General features: G+C 44.6%; 1 protein-coding gene across 3 annotated transcripts in view; it reads right to left on the minus strand.

Moving 5' to 3' along the window:
- Nucleotides 1-419: 419 nt before the first annotated feature.
- Nucleotides 420-19,919, minus strand: part of LOC308310696 (inosine-5'-monophosphate dehydrogenase 1b) — a 45,281-nt gene continuing 25,781 nt past the window's right edge. For 2 of the 3 annotated variants that reach the window (XM_080757077.1, XM_080757076.1), the window contains 12 exons: nt 15,457-15,558; nt 14,575-14,649; nt 13,848-14,054; nt 13,087-13,174; nt 11,814-12,013; nt 10,275-10,365; nt 9,182-9,277; nt 8,048-8,191; nt 7,771-7,915; nt 7,130-7,273; nt 4,959-5,042; nt 421-570 (listed from right to left, as the gene is read on the minus strand). In XM_080757077.1, the coding sequence (XP_080613203.1) occupies nt 549-570; nt 4,959-5,042; nt 7,130-7,273; nt 7,771-7,915; nt 8,048-8,191; nt 9,182-9,277; nt 10,275-10,365; nt 11,814-12,013; nt 13,087-13,174; nt 13,848-14,054; nt 14,575-14,649; nt 15,457-15,498 (1,338 nt within the window). In that variant the 5' untranslated portion in view covers nt 15,499-15,558 and the 3' untranslated portion in view covers nt 421-548. Of the gene's footprint in view, nt 571-4,958; nt 5,043-7,129; nt 7,274-7,770; nt 7,916-8,047; nt 8,192-9,181; nt 9,278-10,274; nt 10,366-11,813; nt 12,014-13,086; nt 13,175-13,847; nt 14,055-14,574; nt 14,650-15,456; nt 15,559-19,919 lie in introns of all 3 variants that reach the window. The other variant, XM_080757075.1, reaches the window with a different exon arrangement.

Raw genomic sequence — 19,919 nt, forward strand, 5'->3', positions numbered from 1 at the left:
ACACACACAGTTCATTCTCTCAGCATCCACTCACACACAGTTCATTCTCTCAGCATCCATGCGCACACAGTTCATTCTCAACACACAGACACACACACACACACACACACTTGGGACTGGCTGCATACTCAGATATGTGTGTGTGTGTGTGTGTGTGTGTGTGTGTGGGCGGGGGTGCATGTCTTTGAGACGACCCTGTTGCTCCGCTTCGAGTGCAAAATCCCAGCGGGGGGGGGGGCGGGGGGGTTGTTCCAGGTGACGACGGGTGTCATTTCGATTTCGGCAGATCCTCACCTCCATTTCCCCCCAAAAAGAAACCACCACCACCAACCCCCCTCCTCCTCCTCCTCCTCCCTCCTCATGGGGGCCACTCGGTTCAAAGAGGGGGGGTGTGGGGGGGGGGGGGGGGGGGTGAGGGGAGGGGGGTGTGAGGGGAGGGGGAGCAGAGAGGGCGTGTGTGGGCGCTCGCTTGGTGTCAGTTCCGTTTGGTCGCTGTCGGGGGGACGTCCGGGGGGGAAGCTCTGGTGGGCCGCGCTCCGCTCCCTGCCTCAGTAAAGACGCTTCTCGTAACTGTCGACAATGGAGGGGGGGGGAGGACGGAGATTAAAGATGATATAAGAAATAAAAGTTTGGGATGAGATTCATTTTTTAGCATGCATGGCATGGCAAATGCTACTGTATGCCAAAAGGTTGGTTTAAATGCAGCAGAAAAGTACACCATCGCGCGCCGTCGTCAATGCATTATTATGCTCAAAGATGTCCCTACAAATCTAAATCTGTTGGTTGAAAATGAGCTCATTCAGACAAAGGACTACAAAATCAATATCTCTCTCACAAAGGACTACAAAATCAATATCTCTCTCACAAAGAACTACAAAATCAATATCTCTCTCATGTGGAATCCAAACAGGGAAACGCATGGTTAACTTTTCTGAATGGACGTGAACTTCAAGACATTCTGAATGTCTCCATTATCCATGTTTACGTTGGAGAAGGTAGTCCACCCCCCCACCCCCCCCCCCACCCCAACATTGAGATAGAGAGTAAAGTTTAAACGTTCACAACGCTTACAGTACTAAGAGATGGAGGGTAAAGTCTAAACCTTCACAATGCTTACAGTAATAAGAGATGGAGGGTAAAGTTTAGACGTTCACAATGCTTACAGTAATAAGAGTTGGAGGGTAAAGTTTAAACGTTCACAATGCTTACAGTAGAAGCATGATCCTTACATGGGACATACGGAGGGTAAAGTTTAAACCTTCACAATGCTTACAGTAATAACAGAAGGAGGGTAAAGTTTAAACCTTCACAATGCTTACAGTAGAAGCATGATCCTTACATGGGACATACGGAGGGTAAAGTTTAAACGTTCACAATGCTTACAGTAGAAGCATGATCCTTACATGGGACATACGGAGGGTAAAGTCTAAACGTTCACAATGCTTACAGCATAATAACAGAAGGAGGGTAAAGTCTAAACCTTCACAATGCTTACAGTAGAAGCATGATACTTACATGGGACATATGCATATCTATGACAAGAGAGACAGAAAGAGACAAGGATACTTTTGTTTTATGTCGTCACTGCCAGAAAGTTATGCTCTACGCTGCTACTAATACTACTACTACTAATACTACTACTACTACTACTACTACTACTACTACTACTAATACTACTACTACTACTAATACTACTACTACTACTACGACGTACTACTACTACAGCTCACAATGCTGAACACCAAGGCACAATGTGACATGTGAGCTTGCCATTTTCGCTGTGCAACACCAATTCTACAACAGGTCGTTTCGAGGAAGCAATCCGATTGGTTGAAACGGCTTCTAGCCGTGGATCAAACCAGCACCGTTCACCACCTAATCAAAACAAAGAATTCAGCTGCCAGAGCGCTATAGCAAACTCAGTGGCTACTAGGCTAGCTTGTTCCTTGGGACATTTGTGGTCGTAGTGACTACATCTGTCATTAAAAATATATATTTTTTCAACGATTCTTAGTTTTTAAGGGTAACTGTTGTAGAATTGCAATATTACACTCGAGGGTGTTGTTTAATGTGATTATTTCTACTTCAGTGATGCTTGCTCGTTCCTGACCGCATCCCTGTCGTGGCAATAATCACGTTAAACCACACCCTCTCGTGTAATATTGCTTAAGCATACAATGTGTATAATTTCAGCATGGAGGCAGAGGCAACTATTATGTTCCAAATATAAACAAATGATCCTGCCGGTTTTACTCCTATGGATATGAAGAATCAACTGACTAATGTTACTGCCCTCAGTGCCCTAGTCAGAACATTTTGATAAGAATAATTTACCTATACAATTATTTTCTGGTCTTTTCTGCCTTTACTCGATAGTGACAAAGTAAGATGAAATGGGATACTATAGAAATGTTATTGGAACGGTAATAGGATTATAATGGAAATCCTATAGGATCCCATTAGAAAAGAAAGAAAAATTAATCTTATAGGAATTTCATAAAACTATAGAAATTCTATGAGAACATTTTTTAATGTTGATAATCCTATAAGATTATTTTGGAACTTTGGAAAATCCTATAAGAATCTAATAGGATTCTACAGGATGTTTTTAACTAGGGTTCCACCGAATTAGCCCTTCGCTAAATCCCACCCCCCAAAAGGCGATTGTCCAATAAATGCCAATCCAAATAGTTTAGCAACTGTTGCTATGCAGGTCAAGCTTTCGCCACCTCATAGGCTAGCTGTCAATGTTATTAAGGCATGGCTGAGTTGTTGAACATTTACACGGCTTAACGTCATGGCTGAGTTGTTGAACATTTACACGGCTTAACGTCATGGCTGTGTTGTTGAACATTTACACGGCTTAACGTCATGGCTGAGTTGTTGAACATTTACACGGCTTAACGTCATGGCTGTGTTGTTGAACATTTACACGGCTTAACGTCATGGCTGTGTTGTTGAACATTTACACGGCTTAACGTCATGGCTGTGTTGTTGAACATACACAGCTTAACGTCATGGCTGTGTTGTTGAACATTTACACGGCTTAACGTCATGGCTGAGTTGTTGAACATTTACACGGCTTAACGTCATGGCTGAGTTGTTGAACATACACAGCTTAACGTCATGGCTGAGTTGTTGAACATTTACACGGCTTAACGTCATGGCTGAGTTGTTGAACATACACAGCTTAACGTCATGGCTGTGTTGTTGAACATACACGGCTTAACGTGGAGAAAGCTACACGACCCACCCATGTGATACAACAATACCAATGACTGTAGTCTTACCGTGCAACATGAAAACTCAGGTGGTCGTTAATAGTTGATTTCTCCTTCTGTCATTTCCTCATATTTCTAGTTCATTTAAATAATGCCATGCAAAGCCTGTGATACGAACGGGTCCCAGGGGGCGGGTTAACCGGTCCCAGGGGGCGGGTTAACGAGTCCCAGGGGGCGGGTTAACGAGTCCCAGGGGGCGGGTTAACGAGTCCCAGGGGGCGGGTTAACGGGTCCCAGGGGGCGGGTTAACGGGTCCCAGGGGGGCGGGTTAACGGGTCCCAGGGGTGGGTTAACGGGTCCCAGGGGGCGGGTTAACGGGTCCATTTGTTCTGACGGCTGGGGGGCAGATCTAGGTTTGGAGTTTTTTATATAAATCACGGGTAAACGGGCGGGTTGCGGATCCGATGATTGACGGGCGGGGAGGGTGCGCGGGTTTCGAAATATGGACCCGTGCAGGACTCTGCTTCATATAAGTCACGTCAGTGTGGTTTGTGTTAGTCTGTGCACGGTACAGTGTGGTTGTGTACGTTTAAGGCGTGGTACTGTACGAATGCAGGCCGTGTACAGTGTGTGGTACTGTACGAATGCAGGCCGTGTACAGTGTGCGGTACTGTACGAGTGCAGGCCGTGTACAGTGTGGGGTACTTATACGAGTGCAGGCCGTGTACAGTGTGGGGTACTTATACGAGTGCAGGCCGTGTACAGTGTGTGGTACTGTACGAATGCAGGCCGTGTACAGTGTGTGGTACTTATACGAGTGCAGGCCGTGTACAGTGTGTGGTACTTATACGAATGCAGGCCGTGTACAGTGTGTGGTACTTATACGAGTGCAGGCCGTGTACAGTGTGTGGTACTGTACGAATGCAGGCCGTGTACAGTGTGCGGTACTTACGAGTGCAGGCCGTGTACAGTGTGTGGTACTGTACGAATGCAGGCCGTGTACAGTGTGCAGTACTGTACGAGTGCAGGCCGTGTACAGTGTGCGGTACTTACGAGTGCAGGCCGTGTACAGTGTGTGGTACTTATACGAGTGCAGGCCGTGTACAGTGTGTGGTACTTATACGAGTGCAGGCCGTGTACAGTGTGTGGTACTGTACGAATGCAGGCCGTGTACAGTGTGCAGTACTGTACGAGTGCAGGCCGTGTACAGTGTGGGGTACTTATACGAGTGCAGGCCGTGTACAGTGTGCAGTACTGTACGAGTGCAGGCCGTGTACAGTGTGGGGTACTTATACGAGTGCAGGCCGTGTACAGTGTGCAGTACTGTACGAGTGCAGGCCGTGTACAGTGTGCGGTACTGTACGAGTGCAGGCCGTGTACAGTGTGCGGTACTGTACGAGTGCAGGCCGTGTACAGTGTGTGGTACTTATACGAGTGCAGGCCGTGTACAGTGTGTGGTACTTATACGAGTGCAGGCCGTGTACAGTGTGTGGTACTTATACGAATGCAGGCCGTGTACAGTGTGCGGTACTGTACGAGTGCAGGCCGTGTACAGTGTGCGGTACTTACGAGTGCAGGCCGTGTACAGTGTGCGGTACTTACGAGTGCAGGCCGTGTACAGTGTGTGGTACTGTACGAGTGCAGGCCGTGTACAGTGTGCGGTACTGTACGAGTGCAGGCCGTGTACAGTGTGCGGTACTGTACGAGTGCAGGCCGTGTACAGTGTGGGGTACTTACGAGTGCAGGCCGTGAACACCTCCTTCGACCTGTGCAGACATGGTCCTCTTCTCAAACTTCAACTCTCCAGAATACATCATGGCACTGAAGGAAAACACGGAATGGAGCCAAATGACGCTCAGCGTACCAACATAACAAACCCAACACGACAGGCGAGACGGTGTGCATAGTTTGGTTGCATAGAGGCGTGCATAGTTTGCTCCTCACTTTCACCCACAAAGCACTCCACGGCCAAGCCCCTGCCTACATCACTGAACTGATTCAACCCTACACAAACACACGCTCACTCCGATCAGCCGATCAGCACCTCCTCGTGGTCCCCAGGACCAGATTAAAAACAAAGGGTGACCGAGCCTTTGTAGTGACAGCCCCTAGGCTGTGGAACGCCCTCCCCCTGGACCTAAGAACTGTCCTTTCTGAGGCCTCTTTTAAAAAACAATTGAAAACGTTCTTGTTCAGACAGGCTTTTGGTCACCGATAACACTGTTTTTCTACTCGTTTGTGTTTTTATCTGTGTGTTCTTATTGTCCGTTTTGTTGCTATGTTTTTTCACTGTTTATTCTGTGATAATGGCTGCCTGCTGTTGTTACAGTTTTATTTTTTGTACTATTGTAAAGCACCCTGTGCACTCGTGCTGAGAAGGGTGCTATATAAATAAAGGTCATTCATTCATTCATGCATAGTTTGGTTCCATAGAGGCGTGCATAGTTTGGTTGCAGGTCTGAGCATTTCTTTTTTTTTGAGCGAGAGTGATTTAAACTTCCACACGATTAATCACAGTTCGACTAACAATTCATTTCAGGGGGAAAAGGGCCCGCTCTACTCAAGACAGCCTTATATATAGTTCCAGGCGTGTGCTATGGGTGCAGATTCCAAAAGAATCTGCACTTCCAGTCGAGTAAGAGTCTTTATTAATAAAGATGTGAGAGTGCTCTCTCCGCAGCAGCAGCAGTCATAATACCAGACAGACAAACGTGTTTCGGCGTGCAGGCCTTCGTCAGTGTCAAAAAATTGTAAATTGTATTTTGAAACACTGACGAAGGCATGCGCGCCGAAACGCGTTTGTACTTTAACAAGGAATGGACTCTGAATAAGACTACAGTATATGGGATTCCTTCCGTTCCTTCACTGTAACCATTTATAATATAAATGTACTTGTAGCCTTTATGTTGTGCAAATCAACTAAACTTAATTATAACAACAACAACAACAACAAAGAGTGGTGACAAAATGTGCTGCTGTCCACCTGAGAGGTTCACCTGCAGCCCTGTTCACTGCTCAGGCTGCACTTTCAGCGCCCTCCGGTGGACAAATGTGACCATATTATTTTTTCTAAATTAGTTAATAGCACAGGCAGACTCTTCACATACTAGAGCATGTCTGAAAAAAGTGTCAGAGCTGAAATCGACATGTAAATATGAAATAAATGCTTAAACATGTAGCTAGGTGTAATGTTAGAGACCACAGAAGACATGTAAATATGAAATAAATGATTAAACATGTAGTAGCTAGGTGTAATGTTAGAGACCACAGAAGACATGTAAATATGAAATAAATGCTTAAACATGTAACTATAGGTGTAATGTTCGAGTCCACAGAAGTTAACCTTTCAAGCCGGTTTTCTCAACTTGCCGTTTCTCTGCAAGACATTACTCTATAAGCCAAACTGGCATATTATAGATAGGTGGGTCAAACTGAACAACCAACCATGTCAATTTGAAGCTATGAGTCCCTGCTTTCATATGACATGAAAAAAAAAACGAAAATTCAAAAAAATTAAATGGCAACAGTCTCTCAGTCAAATTTAGTCACAAATTGCCCCCGAACATAAATATTGAGACATTTCACATTCAGACAAGACTCATCACAACAGTGGAAACTTCTACACATTCAGGGCTGTATTTTGTGTGTCTTAAGTACCAGGTCTTATTCCCTAACTTGAGTAAACCAAAAACCTGGAGGCGTGATCAATGCTCTTTGGCCACTCAGAATAGCCAAATGGCATTGATCACGCCTCCAGGTCTTTAGTTTACTCAAGTTAGGGAATAAGACCTGGTACTTAAGACACGCAAAATACAGCCCTCAGGCTCATTACGACAGTGGAAAATGTACATTCAGACATTCAGGCTCATTACAGTAACTAATTACAACAGTGGAAAACGGCTACTCACCGAAGCACGGACAGGCTCTTGGCGCCGATGTCCTGGCAGCCATGTTGGATCCCGGCGATCAGGTACGGGACGAACTTGTGGATGGATCCTTTGTCCTGGACGGAGCCAGACACGCCCTGGGCGACCTTCACCTTGTCCCCCTCGCTGTGAGTGGACAGACAGACAGGGCATCGACCAATCACAGACATGAATCACAGACACTCCCTGGGCGACCTTCACCTTGTCCCCCTCGCTGTGAGTGGACAGACAGACAGGCATCAACCAATCACAGACATGTTTGTTTGTTTATTTGCTGGGATTTGAAAATCCTCACACAAGAGTGAGAATATCCCCAGAGGGCTGTGGAAGGGACTTCCACAGGGCGTCAGAGAGAGGCTCTCTGTAAGCACTGGACCAGGACTACTGGACCAGGGCTACTCGTCCTCCAGCCAATCATACGATGACCAGCCTCCTCAGTACCTGAACTACGGTTTCTGGGTCAGTACCTGAACTATGGTTTCTGGGTCAGTACCTGAACTATGGTTTCTGGGTCAGTACCTGAACTACGGTTTCTGGGTCAGTACCTGAACTATGGTTTCTGGGTCAGTACCTGAACTACGGTTTCTGGGTCAGTACCTGAACTACGGTTTCTGGGTCAGTACCTGAAGTATCGTTTCTGGCTGCTGGTGCTCTTCTCCATGGCGTCCAGCGAGCCCATCCCGCGGTACTTCTTCAGGCGCACGCCGTCCGAGAAGAAGTACTCTCCTGGTGCTTCCGTGGTCGCCGCAAGCAACGACCCCATCATCACTGGGGGGGGAGGGGGAGGAGGAGGTGAAAGGTTAAAGGTTACCGCCGTGGCTTAACCGAGCGGTTCTCCACGTCTTTTCCCGGTTATGCTTCCAGGCCGTGTCTCGCGACAGAAACCTCGACAAACCTCACCTGTCGACGCCCCGAGGGAAAGCGCCTTCACGACGTGCCCGACGGTCTGGATCCCGCCGTCGGCGATGACTGGCACGCCGAAGCGCCGGGCGTACTCTGCCACCTTGTACACCGAGGTGCCCTGGGGCCGCCCGCACGCCATGACTGTGGAGAGGACAGAGAACACGGGTCAGAGAACACGCCATGACTGTGGAGAGGACAGAGAACACGGGTCAGAGAACACGCCATGACTGTGGAAAGGACAGAGAACACGGGTCAGAGAACACGCCATGACTGTGGAGAGGACAGAGAACACGTCAGAGAACACGCCATGACTGTGGAGAGGAGAGAGAACACGGGTCAGAGAACACGCCATGACTGTGGAAAGGACAGAGAACACGGGTCAGAGAACACGCCATGACTGTGGAGAGGACAGAGAACACGTCAGAGAACACGCCATGACTGTGGAGAGGACAGAGAACACGTCAGAGAACACGTCAGCCATCGTCACCGTTCACACACAGTGGATACCGTGCATCAGTTCACAATAGAAGTGTCATGTGTTGAATGAATGAATTTTGAATGAATGAATGAATTAATTAATAATATCACGTTGTTCACTTCCCACACAGAAGTTACACAAAGTATTTGATCAAAACAAAAACAGAAATAAGCATTATCATAAAATAAAATAAAATACATCACATAATGTGTTTTCTGTTCCGACTGAAACCGACTGTGTTGTAAACAGGTTTTCACTGTAATGAGTCCCAGGGATGAGTCCCACTTCAACGACGTTAGGAGTCATATTTTATTATTTTGTCATTTTTTACAATTTGCAGCATTTAACCCATTCTGACCCGAGATCAGATTCAATTCAATTCAATTCAAAAGGGAGTCAAGTTTCACGTGCCAATCGTGTTCACTTAACGGCATGCATAGACAAGCTAGACTCTCTTTGCATTCGAAGACTTGATGACTCCCAACATTTTTGCCAGTTTTATTGCAGTTGCAAATTTTATACATTGAAATTTCATTCTCGTTTTTTGCTTTGATATTCTATGAATAATTTGCACTCGGATCAGTTCAGTGCACATTTGCATAAATTCATGTAAGGAATGTTGCGTTGGTCAGACAGGATGCTGCGCCTCCTACCTTCCTGTGTGATGCAGATGGATCCACAGCCCATTCCGACCCGGAGCGCATCGGCGCCGGCATCGATCAGGTTCTTGGCCTGGGCCGCCGTAACCACTGGGGACAGCGTGGAGAGCAGTACTTAGTTTAGACAGTTTTTGGTTTAGACTATAGTCATTGGTTAGACCAGTCATTAGTCCTATACAACTACAACCTATCTCAAACGGGGTACGCACGCTTTTCCGACACACCGAAGATCCGAAGCGGGGGTGACATGCGATGCGATGCGTTAAAGCGATGGTCCGACATGCGCTGCTCCCGTGCTTGCGGTTAGGGTTATAGGTTAGGATTGAGGTTTCGGATCAATAGTATGTCGGAACTAAAGCCTGCACCCATCTCAAACCCTCACCCTAAACCTAACCTCCCACGGGGGCAGCACACCTAAACCTATAACCTTAACCCATATGTCTAACCAATGACTAGTCTAAACTAAGTATGCACCCCGAATTATTATTGAAGCGCCAAAAATAAGTATTACGTGCACCACATGAACCCTAATGTCCCCCATTCTGGGGGGCAACGTTTCCAAGTAAAGGAAGCATTCCAAGGAAAAGCTGTAGATCTGCACATTTTCAGCAAAGCTTTTTTTCAGCAGCTTTTTCCCTGCGATGGAGTCGCCGTGTCAGTCAATTCCTCCCCACGCGTCGCCTGTGTCGTCCCCCCTTTTTCCCCTCACTGTATATGTTTATTTTCCCTTTTAAGATGAATTCATGTTCTGTTCTTTGACTATATAGAAGTGTCTATTTGTACGTCTCTAAATGTTGTGATGAATTGAACATGGTGGACCCAGATCTTGTAAACAAGTGTAATGCTTAATTGGGTCGTCCACTCACAGTTAACTTGTCTCTGTATTGAGTTTGTGCTTGAAATGTTACTGTAATTCTGCAAACTGTTAATAAATATTTTCAATCAATCAATCAATATCACCAGGTACTTGTTCATACACCCCCCCCCCCCCCCCCCCCCCGGTATCACACAGTAGGAAAAGCACCAGAAAAAAAAAGTTATTTCATTGTATCAAACAAACCCACTAATACAGATATAGAGAACTCACCGTTCCCTCCCACTACTTGCAGCTCTGGGTATTTCTGTCTGATGTAATGAATCATGTTGATCTGATACACGGAGTTTCCTTGTGAAGAGTCCTGGAAATTAAATAAAAACAACAACACCACCGTTAGTCGAGTGCTCTCTGCAAACGAGGACATACTAGAGGACATACTAGTCTAAAAACACTATGTGGACTCGTGTGATATGGCCACTGGACTTTTGGAACATGGTCTCTGGACCTTAGTTTAGCACACTGTGCATTGGGCCATGTTCAATAAGGTCTACGTGCAATATGGACAGATCCGTCTTTCTTCTTCTCTTATAATTATTTATTTATTTACTTATTTAAATGACTACTGCTCAGCTCATGCTACTGTTAATACTGTTACTACTGTAAATAATGTATCCTCCTTACTGACATGTTTGCACCATTGGTGAGATGCGAAAATACCTTTCGCTGTGCTGTACTTGTACTGTACATTGACAATAAATTGAATCTCAATCTCATCTCAACTTGGGACGAGGGAGGAGACTTTGCTTCATTAATACATTCTGTCTGATATGGTTTTAACGAGGACGTGGCAGTAAATACATGGCCTGACCGAGGGCAGGCTGCAACGCTCAGGCCTTTAGTTTAACAAGCTCCTGAAATAGTTTTGTACATTATTGGTGAATATGTACTGTATGTCCGCCTATTGGTCTGTATGGTTACAGAGAGACAGAGAGAGCTATCCGTCGCTCTCTCTCTCTCTCTCTCTCTCTCTCTGTCTTATTTATTTCGACGTCAGGCCTAAATGGGTTAACAAACTGTCTGAATATGTTTCAGGGCAGAGGCTATGTATGCATCTCAACCTCGTTCAACTAAAGTAAGGTTGTATGAACGGCTCATTATTTAGGTAGGCTTGAATGTACAAACTGCTGCCATGTTCATGGTTAGACCATATGATGCCAGCAAAGTTGTATAATGTGAAGCCGGGCCCTCCATAGTAGAAGATGGCAGCTTACTGCCTGCTGGCTGTGCCCTTCATGTCATTGTAGCATTACAATTGCGCATTGTGAGCTTGCAGATCGGCTGTTAGCCACAACACACCATGGTGTGAGCTTGTAGATCTGCTGTTAGCCACAACACACCATGGTGTGAGCTTGTAGATCTGCTGTTAGCCACAACACACCATGGTGTGAGCTTGTAGATCTGCTGTTAGCCACAACACACCATGGTACGACGAAGCATGCTGTAAAACTGTCAAAAGGCCCCGTGTGATTCTCCTGTGTGTGCCGTGGTTAGTGCACGGGAACACATCGGACTGTCGGAAGGAAAAAACACTATCGTGACGTATTGAACCAAGACAGCCAGACAACGTGGCGGGTGATTATTTTATTCATCGGCCAACGACCGGTATTTACCAGCCAACGTAAATCCCGATACCAGCCCAACCCGATACCAGCATTTTAGGCAGTATCGGCATAAGAGTTCTTCCGATACTGGTATCGGAAAAACTCTTAATGGTTTCTGAAACACGGGGGAGGGCAGAAATGAACCCACCAGGACCACCATGTCCACGCCGCCTTGCACCAGCAGGTCCAGCCTGTACTTGTCGTCCTCTCGGGTCCCGATGGCGGCGCCACACAGCAGCTGCTTGCGGGAGTCTTTGGACGCCAGCGGGTAGTCCCGGTTCTTCTTCAGGTCCGTCCGCGCGATGATGGCCACCAGCTCGTCACTGTCGTTCACGATGGGCAGCTTGCCTGTTCACGCCCAGGGAGAGAGAGAGAGAGAGAGAGAGAGAGAGAGAGAGAGAGAGAGAGACAGAGACAGAGACAGAGACAGAGACAGAGACAGAGACAGAGACAGAGAGAGACAGAGACAGAGACAGAGACAGAGACAGAGACAGAGACAGAGACAGAGAGAGAGAGACAACTCTTTGTAATGCAATAGAGCACCGAAGTCCTGACGTCACTCGCTCATCCCTTCCATTCCCCTGGTTCTAAAGTCCTGACGTCACTCGCTCATCCCTTCCATTCCCCTGGTTCTAAAGTCCTGATGTAACTCGCTCATCCCTTCCATTCCCCTGGTTCGCGGAAGTAATTTCTTTACAGATAATAACATGGGGTGATCTTAATATCGTCTACTAGCGTTGTGGTCCAAAAATAAAGAGTTGTGTGAATATGGAAAATCTAGGAATATTTATGTAGCTGAGCTACTGCTACCTTTAGGTTAGTTTACTGCTACCTTTTATATTTATAATATGTATGTAGGTGAGCTACTGCTACCTTATCTATATATATATATGTAACAGTATTATATAATTACACAAAATATGATACAAATAAGTGCTTCTACCTGACTTAATTCTCCATGGTTCATGTACAGTACATTAGAGGTCACAGCTTATTTATTTTAACATATTTTTTAGTCTTAGTCCTAGTAGTACAAAGTAGTAGTAAGGTTGAAATCTATGTACTGCAAGTAGAAATTAATGCGGGTCTTAAGAGGGTTAAGTCTCCCCCTTTTGCCCCCTGTATAAATGTCCTGCCACACCTCCACCTCTTCCTTCTGTTCTTCCGTCTTGGAACGACGTGGGTGTCTTTTGTTGACTTCTCTGTATAACATAATAAGAATTGTACTTGCAAATTGATTTATACGATTATATGTTTGTTTAACTCCGTTTAGAGAGGAGTCTATGCACTACTGAGAACTAACGTGGAGACGTGTCTGTTGTTGTTCTTTGTCAGGTATGTTACGTTCTACTATTTGCTGCGTTCGCTTCCCGCGTTTGCGCGTCTTACTGGTAATATTTATGTAGGTGAGCCACTGCTACCTTTTTTGCTGCGTTGCAGAATGTCGTTAGCCTCCTTCAGCGTTACGCCAGCCGGAGCGACCACCAGCTCCTCTCGTTTGGTCATGGCCTGGGAGGACATTAACAACATGTTAGGGTCCCATGGCCTGGGAGGACATTAACAACATGCTCCTTCAGCTGTAGTACAGTGGAATATTCTGCTTACAAATCAGAAATTGCATGTTTCACAGAACATGCATAACTTGTCATGACCTTTGCTAGGACCACAATAGAAATAAGCTCTTGGACATCATGTGTTTGTCGACTTCTAATGTGTTCTTTTTTTAAATCCATTTCATTAATGTAGACGAGAACAACACATATTATGCACAAAGCAGGCACACACAAACACACACACACACACACACACAGCCCGTTGTATCAAGAGCTACGTCAAAAGTTATTTAACAGATGTAGAAATATGATGTGGTTGAGTGATGCAGAGCGACTGAGGTGGATTTTCGAACAGAAGATATTTGCATTAGCAGAATATATAGAGAAAGCTTGGGGGACATACGGACAAAGAAAACTTATATGTGATGTATTTTATTTTATTTTATGATAATGCTTATTTCTGTTTTGATCAAATACTTTGTGTAACGTCTGTGTGGGAAGTGAACGTGACATTGTTTATTTATGTTGTTGGTGTCTTATAATTCCGTAAGGGCTGGGTCTTAACGACAAGACACGAAAATAAAAATTCATTCATTCATTCACACACACACACACACACACGCACACACCTCCACCAGAGGTCTGCTGTGGTCCTTCTCAGAGAGGAAGTCGATGTCTCTGGAGGTGACGATGCCCACCAGCTTGCTGCCCATCTTGCCCGTCTCGGTGACGGGGATCCCGGAGAAGCCGTGTCGGACCTTGGCCTCCACCACGTCTCCGATGGTGTGGCGCGTGCTCATCACCAGGGGGTCCGTGATGAAGCCCTGTTCAAACCTCTGGGGGACACCAGATTAAAACACGTGATGAAGCCCTGTTCAAACCTCTGGGGGACACCAGATTAAAACACGTGATGAAGCCTTGTTCAAACCTCTGGGGGACACCAGATTAAAACACGTGATGAAGCCCTGTTCAAACCTCTGGGGGACACGTGAGATTAAAACACGTGATGAAGCCTTGTTCAAACCTCTGGGGGACACCAGATTAAAACATGTGATGAAGCCCTGTTCAAACCTCTGGGGGACACCAGATTAAAACACGTGATGAAGCCTTGTTCAAACCTCTGGGGGACACCAGATTAAAACACGTGATGAAGCCTTATTCAAACCTCTGGGGGACACCAGATTACACGTCTGGGGGACACGTGAGATTAAAACATGTGAGAAAGTCTCACTGTGCAACATTTTTCGTCATAGTTTTAGTTGGCGAAATCAACACTGAAGAGACAGACAGACAGACAGACAGACAGACAGACAGACAGACAGACAGTTATTGAAAGAAACCACAATCTGGTCTCACCTTGACTTTGCGGACCTCGTTGGCCTGGAACTCTGGTGTGCAGTTATGATGAATGATACCAATTCCTCCCATCAGCTGTAGTGAAGTAAACAGACAAAAGGCTTTAGAGTGGTTGTGGTCATTTAAAATGGTAAAGTGGTAAATGGTGCATTTAAATAGCGGCGCTTTGCATAGATTGTGCATTACATTCACCCATTCACACACACATTCATACATAGATTGTGCATTACATTCACCCATTCACACACACATTCATACATAGATTGTGCATTACATTCACCCATTCACACACACATTCATACATATATTGTGCATTACATTCACCCATTCACACACACATTCATACATAGATTGTGCATTACATTCACCCATTCACACACACATTCATACATAGATTGTGCATTACATTCACCCATTCACACACACATTCATACATATATTGTGCATTACATTCACCCATTCACACACACATTCATACATATATTGTGCATTACATTCACCCATTCACACACACATTCATACATAGATTGTGCATTACATTCACCCATTCACACACACATTCATACATAGATTGTGCATTACATTCACCCATTCACACACACATGGACCTTCTATAGCATGTGAGGCGACAGCACTACCGACTGTGCCACCGTTGCCCCCCCGAGTGGAGCTAACGTTTAGAGGACAGAGGGCCGTGACGTAACGCCGTCAGACGCATCGTCTTACCGCCATGGCCCCCTAGGTGGAGCTAACGTTTAGAGGACAGAGGGCCGTGACATGACGCTGTCAGACGCATCGTCTTACCGCCATGGCCCCCTAGGTGGAGCTAACGTTTAGAGGACAGAGGGCCGCGACATGACGCTGTCAGACGCATCGTCTTACCGCCATGGCGATGGCCATCGCCGACTCTGTGACCGTGTCCATGGGCGAGGAGATGAGGGGGGTCTTCAGGGTGATTTTCCTGGTCAGTGCCGAGGTCAGGTCCTGAGAAGAAAAGGAACACATTTAACCCATCTAGACCCGGGAACGATTCTACAAACGTCTTCTAAATCCTGACAGTTTTCTGAAAAACTCTCATGTTTCTATATCAGTGGTTCTCACAGGGTTAAAACCCTCATGTTTCTATATCAGTGGTTCTCACAGGGTTAAAACCTCATGTTTCTATATCAGTGGTTCTCACAGGGTTAAAACCTCATGTTTCTATATCAGTGGTTCTCACAGGGTTAAAACCTCATGTTTCTATATCAGTGGTTCTCACAGGGTTAAAACTCTCATGTTTCTATATCAGTGGTTCTCACAGGGTTAAAACCCTCATGTTTCTATATCAGTGGTTCTCACAGGGTTAAAACCCTCATGTTTCTATATCAGTGGTTCTCACAGGGTTAAAACCCTCATGTTTCTATATCAGTGGTTCTCACAGGGTTAAAACTCTCATGTTTCTATAATCAGTGGTTCTCAAACTATTTCATGTCAAGGACCCCTAGAATTATAGGGGTTTGGCTGCCGAAATATGAAAATATGTTGTTCCAGCATGGGGCTAAATATGTATTTTTTTTAGTCCTAATAAACCCAAAGAAATTACATCTGGCCACAAAAGATCACAGGATCTATTGAATGTGACAAACTGACAGCCTATACACACAGTATACTGTAAGCCTTCCCCAGTAGGCTACCTTCACATTCAGTAGACTATAGTAAATAATACAAAAATAAATCACCAAAAAACTTTGTAAAAATATACATATTTAGGCCCATGCTCGAATGCCCCCTCCCGCCCCTGTCAAAAAGAGCTAAAATCCCTAAAACGAAAGAAAGCAGCAAATGAAAACTTTTTCTAATGACAACCTAAAACATCAACCTTGGTTGAAAAAAACTAAAGTTGTCCTTTAAAGATCTATGAGGCACTAAAGATATACTCCACTAGAGGGCAGACTTAACCTTTGCAACACCCACCGTTGCAACATTAGAACCATTTATATATTTAAATTTAATTCATTCATAAAACACAAAATCTGTTATTTTTTTTTCACCTAAACATCATCATTGATGTTCATTGCGTGTGCACATTTCCGAACACACCCTGAAGCTCAAAAAAGGGGTGGGGGAATTCTGCCAATCCCAGCAGGGGGAATTCTGCCGTTCCCAGCATCAATCTCACAGTCGTGGAAAAACAATAACTAAGTGCATGTACTACTCGAGTACTGTACTTAACCCATTCTGACCTGAGATCAGATTCTAAAAAATGTTCTTCTACATCCTGACAGCTTTCTGAAAAAGCTATGTTTCTATGTCAGTCGTTCTTTGATTCTTTCAAAAATAGCAGACCTACAAGCTCGTAGCGCGCCACTCGGTGGCGCGCTACGAGCTTGTAGATCTGCTATTTTTCAATAGCTAAAGCATAACATAATGCTAATACCAAAAGGGGTTCCCGCCCCAAAATGGGTCAAGTACAAATTTGAGGTGGCTGGCTTTACTGGAGTATTTCCCAAATCTCAGTACTTTTACTCCACTACTACAATTATTTGAAAAACTTTTGTTACTTTGTAATTTTGTATTATTACAAAACATACATTTAACCACTTATACTAGATACATTTGATGTACTGTGTACAAACTCACAAAGTGTCACATTGTAAAACTTGGAAATGTGACATTCTGCATATAGTACTTTCACTGTTGCCAACTTATATAACAACAATAATATAATATTTTGTATACTTTTGTACTTTTTTACTCAAGTAAATTTTAAATACCACCAGACATTTACTTGAATTAAACGAGTATTTGATTACGTTTACTTTAGTAAAACATGCGAGTATACTACGGATTGTATTGGATTGGATTATGGATGCATCTATGACTGTTTATAGGATGCTGTGTACCGTTTTGTCTGTTTTTGTCTGCCTTTTATTTTCTCAACTTTTACTGATGTTGTATTTAAGGTTTTGTTTGTCTTGTTTTCTGTTGTTTTCTGTTTTCTTTGGGGTGAAAATTCAATGTGTTTTTACTCCTTTATGTACATAATAATTGTGGGGTTTATAATTTAAGAGAAGCCGTCAATGCCACCATTTATTATTTGTCAAACTCAGTATTTAAATAATGCTTCTGTGAAGAAAAAAAACCAATAAACAAAGTTATATAAAAGAAAAAGAAAAAAAACACCGGAGTATAATTCTTCCACCGCTGGTATCTCAGAAAGGTAAACTGTCCCATTCTCCCACAACAAAGACCACGCTGGGGTAAAACAACAGATGTACAACATGGGAACGCGTTTACAGTGTCCAAGCCTTCCCTCCTCATCTCCTTATCTCCTTATCTCCTCCCTCCTTCCCTCCTTATCTACGGTAGACAAACCATAGAGCAGCGAGTCTCAAACTTTAGGTTTCCTTCTCGCCCCCATTAACCCATTCTGACCTGAGATCAGATTCATAGTGAGGTTTCCACTGGACACACACTGGTCTGATTAACCCATTCTGACCTGAGATCAGATTCATAGTGAGGTTTCCACTGGACACACACTGGTCTGATTAACCCCATTCTGACCTGAGATCAGATTCATAGTGAGGTTTCCACTGGACACACACACTGGTCTGATTAACCCATTCTGACCTGAGATCAGATTCATACGAGGTTTCCACTGGACACACACACTGGTCTGATTAACCCATTCTGACCTGAGATCAGATTCTAAAAAATGTCAGTCGCTCTTCGATTTTAAAAAAAATAGCAGACCTACAAGCTCGTGGCGCGCTATGAGCTTGTAGATCTGCTGTTTTTCAATAGCTAAAGCATAACATGATGCTAAACACCAAAATGGGTTCCCGTTCAGAATGGGTTAAAGGAGAATTCCATGCTAGAATGCTTTCTTATCTTTCTTACCTTTCTTTGTAGTCGTTACGTTACGTCCCCATGCACCAAAGAGGTCCTTATTGGCTATTTTCCCCTACCATAAGCCCTCAATGAATTGCATTGCATTGAATGGGAATTGAATGGGGGCTATATGGGGTGTTATGCCAGTTCGCTTATTTCCATCGAAAGAAGTAGTAAAGTGTGCCTCTTGGGATATTATTTACATTATGAAGAGAGGATATATACAAAGAAATTATAATTTTGAGCGATGGAAATAAGCGAATTAGCTCAACACCCCATAGGCCCCATTCAATTCCCATTCAATTCAATGCAATTCATTGAGGGCTTATGGTAGGGGAAACAGCCAATAAGGAGCTTTTGCACAAAATAACCCCTGGACCTCTTTGGTGGAGACGTAACAACTACATAGAAAGGTAAGAAAGCCTTTTAGTATGGAATTCTCTTTTAAAAGGACCACTTCACCACTTTTCAACCTATCTTCATATAATAGGTCCTCACTAGTAATCATGATAAAATGGCACGATTTCTTCATCATTAGGCAATTTTTTTAAACAAGATTTTCTTTTACAAATATGTTTAGATTTTCATCATCGTGAGAACGATGGCTTCCATTTTCATATTGCAACTTTTCAGGACTAGAAAAGCCTGCAGTTTTTATTATCTTGTATATTCCCCATCGATGATGTCACTGGTGGACGGGTTTCTAAACTGCCCACAGCCCTCCTATATGAGACACAGACCGAGTAGGAAAACAATGCGCCATTTTTTCACGATTATTAGTGAGGACCTATTATATGAAGATAGGTTGAAAAGTGGTGAAGTGGTCCTTTACGGCGCCACACACACACACACACACACACACACACACACACACACACGTCAGTGACTACGGTGGCAACGACATGCAAAATTCTCCTGGGAGCAGAACCGCCACCGTCCCCAAAATAATCTATGGCCTCAGTACGAGGCCCCCGGGGGCCCACCTCAGTATGAGGCCCCCGGGGGCCCAGTGGGGCCCACCGTCCTTCAGTAGGAGGGCCTCGGCCCACTGCGCCACACCATTTACCTTCCCTCTACTCTTACATGCTTTTCATTCTTACTGCTGCTACACTTCATTTCATTTCGTTGCTCCGTGTCGTCTCGGCCGCTTTTTTTTCTCTTCCATTTCCGTTTCTGTTGACTTGAACAAACAGCAGCTGAGTCAGTCGGACACACTTCCTGTCTAGAGGGAAACTAGGACAGCAGCGCTTAGTTGGAACTACACACACAAACAAAACAAAAAAATAACCTCCAATATTTACAAGCGACGTTTACAGGAAAAACAAGCCCAAAGTGGTTTATAAATAATAGGTGGACACGGCAACAGGACAGTACTAAGGGCCATTCACAGTGCATACAGAGCATTAGAACATTAATGTTTTAACTTATAGTGTACCGTTTTTTTAAAACCACGTCATTATAGTCATCACTATTAG

The sequence above is a fragment of the Protomyctophum bolini genome (genome assembly GCF_963924005.1).
Source record: "Protomyctophum bolini genome assembly, chromosome: 23".
In the NCBI taxonomy this organism is placed as follows: Eukaryota; Metazoa; Chordata; class Actinopteri; order Myctophiformes; family Myctophidae; genus Protomyctophum; species Protomyctophum bolini.